The sequence below is a fragment of the Pelophylax lessonae genome, assembly GCF_965119305.1.
Source record: "Pelophylax lessonae genome assembly, chromosome: 6".
NCBI classification, from domain to species: domain Eukaryota; kingdom Metazoa; phylum Chordata; class Amphibia; order Anura; family Ranidae; genus Pelophylax; species Pelophylax lessonae.
Genome location: NC_138773.1, coordinates 68,630,274 through 68,643,177, shown reverse-complemented (window position 1 = coordinate 68,643,177; position 12,904 = coordinate 68,630,274). Strand labels below are relative to the sequence as shown.

Below are 12,904 nucleotides of genomic sequence, written 5' to 3'. Positions count from 1 at the left end.
TGTTCTGCTGTTCCCACCCCTCATTTTGGTACTGCTTCGGGACGTCCCTACTGATATGCATCAGAGGACGGCATCCGTCGATGAACCATAGAGAAAACTGGATTTTTGACTTACCGTAAAATCCTTTTCTCTTAGGTTCATTGACGGACGCAGTACCCGCCCCTCTAATTTTTTGAGTGGGTTGGTGTGCTTTTCTCTGACACTGCTTTGATACAAAACTGACATCCTATGCAGGAAGAGAGAGGGTGTACCCCCCTTGCCTGCCCATAGGCGTAGCCAGAAATTCTTTCTGTCTAGTGTCCTACTCGTGTAGGGGGCGGTATTACCCTACTGATATGCATCAGAGGACTGCATTCATCAATGAACCTAAGAGAAAAGGATTTTACGGTAAGTCGAAAATCCGGCTTTATATTATATATTTTCAATTTTGCAACTTAAATAGTTCACTGTGATTGTTCACCCTTACTAACTTTGTATTCTTGTTTGCTTTTAATGCTGTTTTTATTGAACATTCCTGTACCTGTTTGAGTATATTCGCTATTTCATCTAATTTTTCTTTGTGGCTCACTGGCTTTTTTTATTGCTCTTTTTTTTTTTTAGGCCTCCAGTCCCTATGGCTGCCCCCTCCTCCTGTGGGGAGTGGTCATGCTGCCGATGTACCTTCCTGAATCCCCAGGGGCAGCGACACTGCTCCATCTGCGAAGCTCCACGCCACCTTCCAGACCTCAACCACATACTGCGGCTCAGCTCAGCTGAGCAACGCTGGTCCTGCAGTCGCTGCACCTTCTCCAATCTCGCTCCCATCAACCCATCACCACCTCCAGCCAGTTGCCAGCTTTGTGGGTTCCTGCCCCCTCCTGTCATTCCCAATGGCATCTCACGCGGACCTCATGAGGACGCAGGATCTCCTACCCAAGATTCAGACATTGAGGACATTACTCCTCCTAGCCTGCCATCTGTGCCAGCTACTGGGTGGAGTTGTCCACGTTGCACTCTGCTTAACACTCCTGTATCCAGCTCCTGCTCTGCCTGTGGTGGGCCACGCAAATTGTCCTTGCCCAAAATCCCACCGGAGGCGCTGGTGGTCCCTGAGGTTGTCCCACCTCCTGCTGCATTTCAGGGCTCAGATGAACAAGCCTCAGGTCCTCTTCGTGAACCCGATTCCCCCAGACCGCTGCCATCACTGCCACTGTCACCTGGACCACATAATATTCCCGTACCAAGAAGCCGAAGGGAAGTGGCACCAGATAATCCGCTCTCTCCTCCTCCTTCCACCTCAAGTCGACTTCCTAAACGCCTGAGCGTCTTGGAAGAGGAAGCACCAACCCCTGAAACAACTCCATCTTCTGCTGAGCCACATAGCCCTGACACCAGCTGGCCGTGTGGGAAATGCACTTTTCGTAACCTTAGTGGTGCCAGCAGATGTCGAGTTTGTGGTGCAGTGCGGACAAATGAGGGTCTTAATGGTTCAACTGGAACTGAGGGACTACCATCACCCTCCAGCACAGGAGTAATCACCATACCAGCTCCCCGTAGGGCAGAGTGGGCCTGCCCGGCGTGTACCCTCTTAAATGAGACTCTATCCACACACTGTGTGGCTTGCCACACGCCGCAGGTATACTTGGCACAGCACCACAAGCGAGGGGGGAGAATGCTGCGGCGTAGAGAGAGTGTCAGAGCGGAGACACGAAGGCAGACGGACGAGGGTGAAGCCAAGGAGCTTTGGGAGAATATTGTCAGTTTTTGTCGAGAGGTAAGCCATTTACAAGTACTTTTTTTAGAAAATTCTCTGAACTTCATAGAACGCCTTCTCCTTCATCAGTTCCTCCCTTTCTGTTCGTCGCATGGCCAGAAATATTGACCCAGGGGCCAGCATGGTGAAGTTGGCTGGTTTTAAAGAATTCTTCAAAAATGTTATACCATTGGAGGCTTTGTTACCTGCTGGCTTGTTGACGCCAGCTGCTGGATCTCTTACCCATATTATATACCTTTGTTCCCATCCACTCTGGATGCATATCTCTTCTGCAATAAAGAGCCTGCCTGTACGCCATTTTATTTTCGTCTTTAGCTCCACTTTAAATGGCTAGTTGTTTGGTGGAACTGATCAACGCTTTTAACTCCCTTCCTTAGCATAGCACAGTAAAGCTTTCTTATACTGAAGGTACTCACATGTCTTGTTTCATCACATTACCCAAATACAAGAGAATTATTCCTTATTTTAGGACAGTGGGCAGAGCCATCCAAATCATTCCTTTACACCCCAACAGCTAAATACTAAATCTAAAACTGCTGGTGTATAGTGTAAATGTACAGTACTGTGTAAAAGTTTTAGGCAGGTGTGAAAAAAATGCTGTAAAGTAAGAATGCTTTCAAAAATATATATTTTAATTATTTGCTTTTATCAATTTACAAAATGCAAAATGAGTAAACCGAAGAAAAATTGAAATCAAATCAATGTTTGGTGTGACTTCCCTTTGGCTTCAAATCAACATCGATTCTTACACTTGTACAAAGTCAGGGATTCTGTAGGTTTAGAGTCAGGTGTATCATTAACCAATTATACCAATCATGTGCTAATGATCATCAATTTCATGTAGGTTGAAACAGTCTTTAACCACTTCAGCCCCGGAAGATTTGACTGCTCAAAGACCAGGCCCTATTTTGCGATTCGACACTGCGTGACTTTAACGGACAATTGCGCGGTCGTGCGACGCTGTACCCAAATTAAATTGACGTCCTTTTTTTCCCCACAAATAGAGCTTTCTTTTGGTGGTATTTGATCACCTGTGCGATTTTTTTTTTTTTTATTTTTTGCGCTATAAACAAAAAAAGAGCGACAATTTTGAAAAAATAATATTTTTCACATTTTTTTTATATGAAATTCTCAAAAATAAAAATGTAAAAATCTAAATTTTGTAACATTTTAGGCCAATTTGTTTTCTGCTACATATTTTTGGTAAAAAAATCGCAATAAGCGTATTTTGATTGGTTTGCGGAAAAGTTATTGCGTTTTACTAACTACGGGAAATTTATGTCATTTTTATTGTTTTTTTTTTTTTTAACTAGTAATGGCGGCGATCTGCAATTTTTTTTTTTTTTTTGCGCGTGACTGCGACATTGCGGCTGTCGGCTTGTAGTTCTCAATGAACTACCATGGTGCTGTTGAGTGCTGTGGTAGTTTATTTATTCTTCATGTCACCGTAAAACTGCCTGCCTGTATGATGTATGAATCTGTACGGGGCAGGCAGCTTACACTGACCGTCTGCTGGAGACCTGCATGGCACCCGGGATCTGCTGATCGCTGGTGCAATGCTTTCCAGGCTGCTAAAAATAAAATAGCAAATGCACTATTTTTTTGGCGGCAAAAGCTAAAAAAAGAAAAGTTGAACTTATTATTTAACCACTTAACGACTGCCCCATCGCAGATTTAGGCTCCATTCACACATAGGCGTTTCAGATCGCAGGCAGAATTGCCGCGATAATGCCCGCGATCCTGAAGCATTGCAAATCGCGGGAGGCCCATGCGATTCCCATGACTTGCAATAGCACCCCAAAATGCAGAGATTGTCGCCCGTGGAATCGAGGTAAAATCGCGCAAATGGAATCGCGGGGCACCTGACGCCCAAAAGAAGTTCTTGTACCTTTGGGCGACAGGCGTCCGCAATTCTGTTTGCGTGATTTTACCGCTATTCCTCGGGTGACAATCGCGGCAAAAGCGCGTCGCGTTTGGGGTGGCTTTGCAAGTTACAGGAATCGCACGGGTGCCCCGCGATTTGCAATTGTTTGGGATGGCAGCAATTCTGACCACGATCCATAACGCCTACATGTGAATGGAGCCTTACTGCTGCAGAGCGGCTGTCCTGTGCAGAATCGTGTATATATACATGATTCTGTACTTCGGCCTAGGGGGCGCATGTGCACTGCTTCTGCTGTGATTAGTCACCGCAGAGGCTGTTCAGTGGGTGCTTGCCAATGGGTTTGTCTGGTGGCACCTGCCAATTGTCAAGGAGAGAGCCTGGCAGGAGCTCCACCTTTCCAAACAAGGCAGAGCTCTGTTCTAAAAGTGGGGATGTGATGGATTTTATCTCCCCGCAATGCAACATCCCTGCATAATCCCTTAGTAAAAGTATCTCACAAAGTTCACACAAATACTGGCTAGGCACACATTTAAACCCTTTGATTGCCCTAGATGTTTAACCCCTTCCCAGCCATTAGTATAGTGACACTGCATATTATTAGCACTGATCATTGTATTAATGTCACTGGTTCCCACAAAGTGTCAGTGTCAAATTGTCCGCCACAATATTGCAGTCCAGCTATAAGTCGCTGATCGCTGCCATTACTAGTATAAAAATAAACAAAAATTCCAGTATATATCTCATAGTTTGTAGACGTTCTCATTTTTGCGCAAACCAATCCGTATACGCTTATTGGGATTTTTTTGTTTTACCAAAAATATGTAACAGAATACAAATTGGCCTAAATTTATTAAGAAATTTTCTTTTTTTTTTTTTTACTTTTTAATTTTTGATAGATATGTTTTATAGTAGAAAGTAAATAATGTTTTCTTTTTCAAAATTGTCAATTTTTTTTTTTTATTATTATTTCACCACTAGGCAAAAAATAAAAAATGATCAAAAACCACCAAAAGAAAGTTCTATTTGCAGGGGGAAAAATTTACATCAATTTTATTTTGGTACAGCATCGCATGACCGGCCGCGCAGTTGTCAAAGAAAAACGCAGTGCGGTATCGCAAAACAATGGCCTGGACATGAAGGGGGGGGGGATATCTTCTGGAGGTTAAGTGGTTAATGTCATGCTGGAGTCCTTGTGGGACGGAGGAGAGGGCCTAGGCATAGACTTTTTAAATATATGCAATTTATTTATTTTTTCATGCACCCGGGGTAGTATTTGTTGCCTGGCAGGAAATTTTCTCCCTGCTGTTTATCAATTGAACATAAATGGATAGTTTTAGATGAAGGTATTCTTTACAGCTGAACCCCGGGGGGGGGGGGGGGGTTGCAGACCCAAACATTAAAGATAAACTCTATTCTTACCTTAATTCCTCTCCTGTTCTAAAACTGCTTAGAATACGCATTAGAAGCAACATCAATTCTGATCGAGGCCCCTTCATTTCCTATCTAGAGGACATCCAACATCATCTAGCACTTTCCTCCCCAGCTAGACTCACCCTATGCATGCTCCGTTCATTCATTGGATTTTAGTTCTCAGGCTCCACATCACATGTGGGCATTACCCTGGGTAATTTGAATGCAAATAAAGCCTGCTCAGGAACACCTAGACTGACACCCACCCAGTGATATTTGAATAACTCCTTTGAAGAGCCAGCCCATTGCTTGCATCAGGGCTGAAGACTCTTGCGAGGGGTAGTGAGACAAGGTGCTTTTGTGATTTCAGGAAGCTATGTACTGTGGTCTCTTCTCTTCTGCCAATCGTGAGCTGCCTACATTACATAGTGAATCGCAGAGACCCAGTGACGACATTACTAAGTCTCAAAGTATGCAATGAAAACTGAAAGGTTGGATCCTTACCCCTTGGTGCCGATCGCACATAAATATGCGGCCTCTCGGCACCGAGAGGCCGCATATTTGCCTGAATTGCTGCCCAAACAGCTGTGCCGAGAGCAGGTGCGCTGCGCGCTCCTGACACAGCTACCGGCACCTAACCAAAAGCTATTGGGAGTTTTCAGATCCTGTGCCCGCCATGATAGCCAATCACAGTGGTCACATGCTCTTAAGTCTGCCCCGCCTCTCAGCATTATAAACCTTTAAAGGACCGGGGGCTCCGATGTGAAAAGGTTAAAAATAAAAATAAAATGTCATTAGGATGTTGATGAGAGGGAGGAGAGGCAAATATAAGCATGAGGAAATCTGCTGGGTCTGCATCCCTTTAGATGTGTTCCTATTGGGAGAATCTCACCAAAAATGACATTTTTGTTGCAGAGGATGCCAGAAATCTGACTTGTATCTTAGACAGACTTCTGGGAAAATCAGTGAGCCAATCACACAAGCAGGAAATTATGTTTCTGGGGTGTGGTCAGTATACATTCTGTGTACAGAAGAACTCCAGGTAGCCATATTGCATTGCTTTTTCAGAAAATTACAACAGCTGCAGATTGAAAAGGAAAGGTAATTTTTAATAACATTCAATTATAATATGATTTGTGTCACAAGTGTATATGCTATATTGTTTTTTCTTTAGTTGCTATTTTTTTCCCCCACAAACGTGGAGTTACCCTTTTTAATTATTTTCCTGGAGCTCATTTTTAAATGTAGAAACGAACTCCATAAGCTGAAATGAAAGCATTTATGTCTGAAAGGTATCCTGTGCCGTCATGTGGAATGCCCCCGTATGGGCAGGATGGAACCTCCAGGGTGTATAGCGTTAAACGCTTGCCAGTGAATTAATAAATTACAATGGGTTTTACCGTCTGATGATCGTGCGATCTGGTAATTATTGATGTCTCTCATCCTCATGGTCCCTTAGAGACCTCAGTATGGCTGACAAACCCAGATCTCTGTCTGCCAAGCTGTTTATATACAGAATGAAGCCGGTCTGTTTACATCAGGATTTCCTAATCCATGAGTCTCCTCGCAGTGATAAGTCCCTTTGACTGCCAGGTCCACGTCTTTTAAAAATCAGTTCATGCTTTTACTCCCTTTCCTTATCGTCTATGAAAATCAGACAGTACACTGACCATCTCCAGAAACATTTTGGAGAATGTTACTACAATGCTAAAGGAAATGTATCCTGGTTTTGTATATATTTTCTTTGACTGTCGGGACTAAAAGTTTGGCAGATATTAAAGCAAAGTTCACCTTTATATAAAAAAAAGTGCTTTTTTTTTTTTTTTCCAAAAAAGGTAAAAAAAGCACATTCTATATTTTTCTCTGCAGGAGCCTGCAAAGCATGGCAGCTGCAATCAGTGGATTGCTGGTGCAATGTCAGGCTCCTGCAGATACATCTTGCAGCTTTCTGCCCATAACTCTCTTTGGGCTTTCTTTTAGAAGGCTGGAGGTCATGTGACTGGACTACCAACTTGCTCATTAGCACCTTCATAGTTCATTGAGAACTACAAATGATTAGAGGCTGCACAATGACAGGGTCCTGCAGACACTTCCTACAGCTCTCTGCCCATACCTCTGTATGTCCTTTTGGTTGCAGAGCTGCATAGAGCATTAATGGGCTATGAGTGCACTGATCAGAGCACTCCAAAGTCCATTGAGAACTACAAGTCTGTCTGCCGCAGTGGCAGATGGGACTTGTAGTTTCTTGTTTTACAGATCGCTGTGAATGAATGACACGTCTGTGTGGGCGGAGCTCCACAAAGCCACACCAATTTTACATGTGCCAGGGGATGAGGAATCCCCGCCCACTGTCATGGTTGGGTGCCGGGGGTTCTCAGGGGTGAAAGGGATGCTTGGAACATGCAAAATGTTACACCCTAAATATGGATGTAACATGTTCTAAAGGTGAACATATCCTTTCATATTAGCCAGCAGGTGGCGCTTTAGGCATCATTTCAGGTTTGCTCTAATTCATTTGCTCCTTTAATGTAAGTTGTTTGGAGAGCGTAGCAACTCAAACAGAAATGTGAACACACAAGTAAATGACAGATTAAATTGCAGAACTGGTATGAACCAGGAAAGAAAACAAAAAACTTGCGCTATGAACTTTTTCCGATGTGCACCTACTGGAGTTCTCCTGTTGGTGTGAAGAAGGTGGGCACAGGCACGTCATATTTGAGGTTGACATATTAGGTTTCGTTTTAGTTGCCATTACAAAGAAAGGGAGATTGAAGGAAACCTATACTAAGATAAATATAAAGGCAATGAAGTGAACATGCTAGTTGCCTGGCTGGATTTGATTTTAAACATTCCTGAAGCACTGGCCAAGGAATGGTATACAGCAAGCAAAGTCTGAGCGAAGTTGGAAATCCTGGCCTACTTAGTCTGGGTCAATGAATGAGAATGTACTAAAGCCATTGGACCAGCATGACAGGTAGACAACTAGGATTTTTAGGAAGACATCAATGATACTCTCCATGTTCCCTTAGTACAGGTTTAAAGTGTTGACTGGCTGAAATTTGTAAGGCCCACTTTATTGACAATTGTGACCTTTATCATAGAAAGATCTGGGGAGAAAACCTATGGGTGGACATTTGGTCTATCTTGGTGATACTTAAAATATATATAGCCAAAAGGGTTGTTTTTTTCCTCTTCAGTTATGACTAGGGTAGGGAAGGTTTAAAAGTTTTGTTGTTTGGGTTCCATTGGGGGATTTTCCTTCATTTCCTATCTTAGCCCCCTTTTACATGAGTGGTCCGATCAGGTCAGCCTTTCCATTTTCAGGTGGACCTGATTGGACCCTCCATTCTCCCTTATGGGGTGGCAGATGTAAATGGACATGTGCCCCTTTGCACCCGCCTACCTCTAATCCAATCTGACAAAAACAAACGGAAGGGTATCCGTTCCCCTCTATCTGGCCAGATCCGATCAAGGGGCAGTCGGGTGTAAATGGACAAAGCAAGGTCCATAAAGATATGGACAGGCAAGTTTGCTGTGGAAGAAGTTGACTGGCCTGCACAGAGTCCTGACCTCAACCCTATAGAACACCTTTGGGATAAATTAGAGCGGAGACTGTGAGCCAGGCCTTCTTGTTCAACATCAGTGCCAGACCTCACAAATGTATTTCTGGAGGAATGGTCAAACATTCCCATAGACACACTCCTAAACCTTGTGGACAGCCTTCCCAGAAGAGTTGAAGCTGTTATAGCGGCAAAGGGTGGGCCAACCCAATATTGAACCCTACGGACTAAGACTGGGATGTCATTAAAGCTCATGTGCATGAAAAGGCAGGCGTCACAATATTTTTGACACTATAGTGTGTGTGTATATATATATATATATATATAGATAGATAGCTATGTATATGTGTGTGTGTGTGTGCGCATATATATATATATATATATATATATATACAAGGAAATATCTCATGCTGGATATCTATACTGATATGGACTGGGTAATGGGTTAGGAACGAAAGGATTCCACATTGTTTGGCAAATGAGAAAGCTTTTGGAAATGAAAATTATCAGCCTTCAAAGAGCTGAATTTGAAGACCCCCCGAAAATCAAGTGGAAAAAATGATGCAGCAGGCTGGTCCATTTTGATGAAATTTCATTGCAACAACTTAAAATGGTACTTAGTAGTTTGTATGGCCCCCACGTGCTTGTATGCATGCCTGACAACGTCGGGGCATGTTCCTAATGAGACGTTGGATGGTGTCCTGGGGTATTTCCTCCCAGATCTGGACCAGGGCATCACTGAGCTCCTGAATAGACTGCGGTGCAACCTGGTGGCGTTGGATGAACCGAAACATAATGTCCCAGAGGTGTTCTATTGGGTTTAGGTCAGATGAGCATGGGGGCCATTCAGTGGTATCAATTCCTTCATCCTCCAGGAACTGGCTGCATGTTCTCGCCACATGAGACTGGGCATTGTTGTGCACCAGGGGGATCCCAGGACCCACTGCACCAGCGTAGGGTCTGACAATGGGTCCAAGGATTTCATCCCAATACCTAATGGCAATCAGGGTGCCATTATCTACCCTGTAGAGGTCTGTGCGTCCCTCCATTGATATGCGTCCCCAGACCATCACTGACCCACCACCAAACCTGTCATGCTAAACGATGTTACAGGCAACATTATGTTCGCCACGGCTTCTCCAGACTTTTACATCTGTCACATGTGCTTAGGGTGAACCTGCTCTCATCTGAAAATCACAGGGTGCCAGTGACGGACCTGCCAACTCTGGTGTTCAATGGCAAATGCCAATTGAGCTCCACAGTGCCAGGGAGTGTGCACAGGGCCCACTACAGGATGTCGGACCCTCAGGCCACCCTCATGAAGTCTGTTTCTGGTTTTTTTGGTCAGAGACATTCACACCAGTGGCCTGCTGGAGGTCATTTTGTAGGTCTCTGCCAGTGCTCATCCTTTTCCTCCTTGCAAAAAGGAGGAGATACCAGTTCTGCTGATGGGTTAAGGGCTTTCTATGACCCTGTCCAGCTTTCCTAGGGTAACTGCCTGTCTCCTGGAATCTCCTCCATGTTCTTGAGACACAGCAAACCTAGGAGACACCGCAAACCTGGCAATGGCACATGTTGATGTGCCAACCTGGAGGAGTTGGACTGCCTGTGCAACCTCTATAGGGTCCAAGTATCGCCTAATGCTACCAGTTGTGACAGTGACCATAGCCAAATGCAAAACTTGTGAAAAACAGTCAAAATAGATGGGTAGGGGAAAAAATGTCAGTGGCCTTCACCTGTAAAACCATTATTGTTTTGTAGGTCGTATCATTGTTGCCCATCTAGTGCACCTGTTAATTTCATTAACACCAAAGCATCTGAAACTGATTAACAACCCCCTCTGCTACTTAACTGACCAGATCAATATCCCAGGAGTTTAATTGAGTTGATGCTATACTCTGATTAAAAGTTTTCCTTTAATGTTTTTGAGCAGTGTATGTATACCCACACACTCCTACATAGAGTTTTAGGCTATATTCACACGTGTGCAGTAGCGTAATGTATTCAGGTGAATGATCAAGCATTTTTGAAGTGTTTTTTGTGTGTTTTAGAAGCGATGTGCTGTACAGGAGATTAATTGGAACAAGAACTTGCATGTTTGGCCCAATAGACTTTTATTATGAGAGCACCTCTAAAACGCGTGGACTTGCATTTTCACGTGTTTTTTCAGGAGCTCCCATTGAATTTTTCTAGTGAAAGGCGCCGTATGTTCAAGTGTGAACAGCCACTATTTAAAACAACTGGGTTTTTATTGTTGAGTGCTTTAGACCATCTCAGCTGTACATGGGCCCTTAGTTACCAAGTTGGCCTAATGCATAAAATTGCCCCTGCAGTGGCCTGGTGTCCTATGCACCCTTAGTTCTCAGCTGGACATCTGCAAGCCAGGTGTTCCCAACTCCACCCCTAAGAGTTCCCCAGTAGTCTAAATGGATACACCTATGATCAGTCACCCTGTACCTTGATGTGGGTCTACCCTGATGCTACCTAGATGGCCCACTAGATAAAGTCAGGACATCAGTACACTGGTGTGTTCTGCACACCATGGTGCATTTCCTGGCATTTCCCAGCACCATAATAGCTGCAAAACCATAGGACATTTATATAAGATTTACACTAATGTGCGCTGAGCTTCCTGACAGATGACATTATACATTGGATAGCTTTAACCACAGATAAAATGATTTGACTCATTACCTAAATTGTTGCTGTTTAAAATATTTCCATTTTTAATTAGGCCAAAAATCTTTGTTACCCTAAAAAAAAAAAAAAAAAAAAAACATTCTGTTTCCTTAAAGCATGTTATACAGCACAGTGCTTGTGCTGTGTAATTTGACCCCCCCCCCCCCCGTATCGCCTTAAAAAATCCTGGCTGATCCTGACAGTTTCTACCCTCCCCTCTGTAAACTGACCACAGTGTATCATGGCTGCTGAGCCCTGACACCGTGGTCAGTGTATGTGCCTCTGTCATCCACAGCCCTGCTCTGTCTCCTGTGTCCTTCCCTCCCCGCCTGTCTGCTGTGTCAGCGCCCGCCTCTCCACTCCTGCTGCTCTCATATTTATTATAAAATAATCCTATCCACTCTGTAATATAACAATAAGTGCTCCTGTGCCTGTCTTATAGAAAAAATTTGCAGATGTGTACCTATATCAGAGCAGCTCCCATCGAACATGTGACCTCTCGGCTCTCTCCTCTCTTCCCCTCCTCCCCGGCTGTCGTCCGTCAGCTGCAGTGCTCTGCCCCGCTCACTTGAGCTGTCAGTCGGACAGAGAAGAGAGCCAAGGGATCAGCTGATTGCTGGAAGCCGCTCTGATATTGGTACAGATCGGCATATTTTTTTCTGTTAGACAGGCACAGGAGCACTTAGTGTTATATTACAGAGTGGATTAGATTATTTTATAGTAGTGGCTTAACCACCACTTTACCACCTGTGTGATCAGGCTCCAGTGGAAGCAGTCATGCCCCAACTCCTTTTCCGGCACAGTGCATCTGAACCTGTCTGCATGGTTCGGAGTAAGGGCCTGTTCACACTAGTGCGATGCCAGATATCGCATGTGATTCGCACCGCATTGCTGTGCAGATCACATGCGATGTCTGTGTGATGCAAATTCAGCCATACAAACTATGAGGCTGAATTTGCATTGCTTTCAGACCAAACTCGTGCAGGACCCTTTTTTTTGTCTTCACTGGAATCGGTTGCATGGCTGTTCACACCCATGCAATCCAATTCTGCCAATCGCAACACGTTTTGCATATACTCCACAATCTGTTTGCATGAACAAGTTGAAATTTTGATGCGGTATGAATTTGCTGTGAATTCGCACCACATCTAGTGTGAACCGGTTAAGGCCGCTCCCATCAGAACCTCATCACACAGGTGTTTTGCTGATGAGTAAGATCAGCTTTGTGCTGCTAATGATAACATGGCAGTGCAGGAGTTGAACTTGACACCAATTGTGAATTTGACACTAATGGATTAGTAAGACGGCACACACCGTGACTCTGACAGGTGTACTGTAAGGCACAATCGTTTCTATTTAAAGTCCACCTACAGTGCAAAGAATGCTGGGAAACGCAATGCTCTGTCATCCAGTGCTGACGTGGAAAAGGTATTACCTGCAAGAGGCAGAATGTGTAGGAGAAACCTCGGTCACCCAACAGCCGTCGTTTCATATTGTGACAGATTGGTATAACAGGGTTTACTGTTCATGGGCCGGTATTAATTAATAAGCAGTGTTTATGATGTATAAGGTCCCTACTGAGTCAGATCAGAATATAAATGGAAGTCACATATGTGA

General features: G+C 44.1%; 1 protein-coding gene across 1 annotated transcript in view; it reads left to right on the top strand.

The window, feature by feature from the left end:
- Positions 1 to 12,904, top strand: part of CAPN15 (calpain 15) — an 80,631-nt gene that overhangs the window by 35,786 nt on the left and 31,941 nt on the right. Inside the window, exon 2 of the mRNA XM_082261075.1 lies at positions 601 to 1,753. Coding sequence (XP_082117201.1) covers positions 601 to 1,753 — 1,153 coding nt within the window. The remainder of the gene's footprint in view (positions 1 to 600; positions 1,754 to 12,904) is intronic.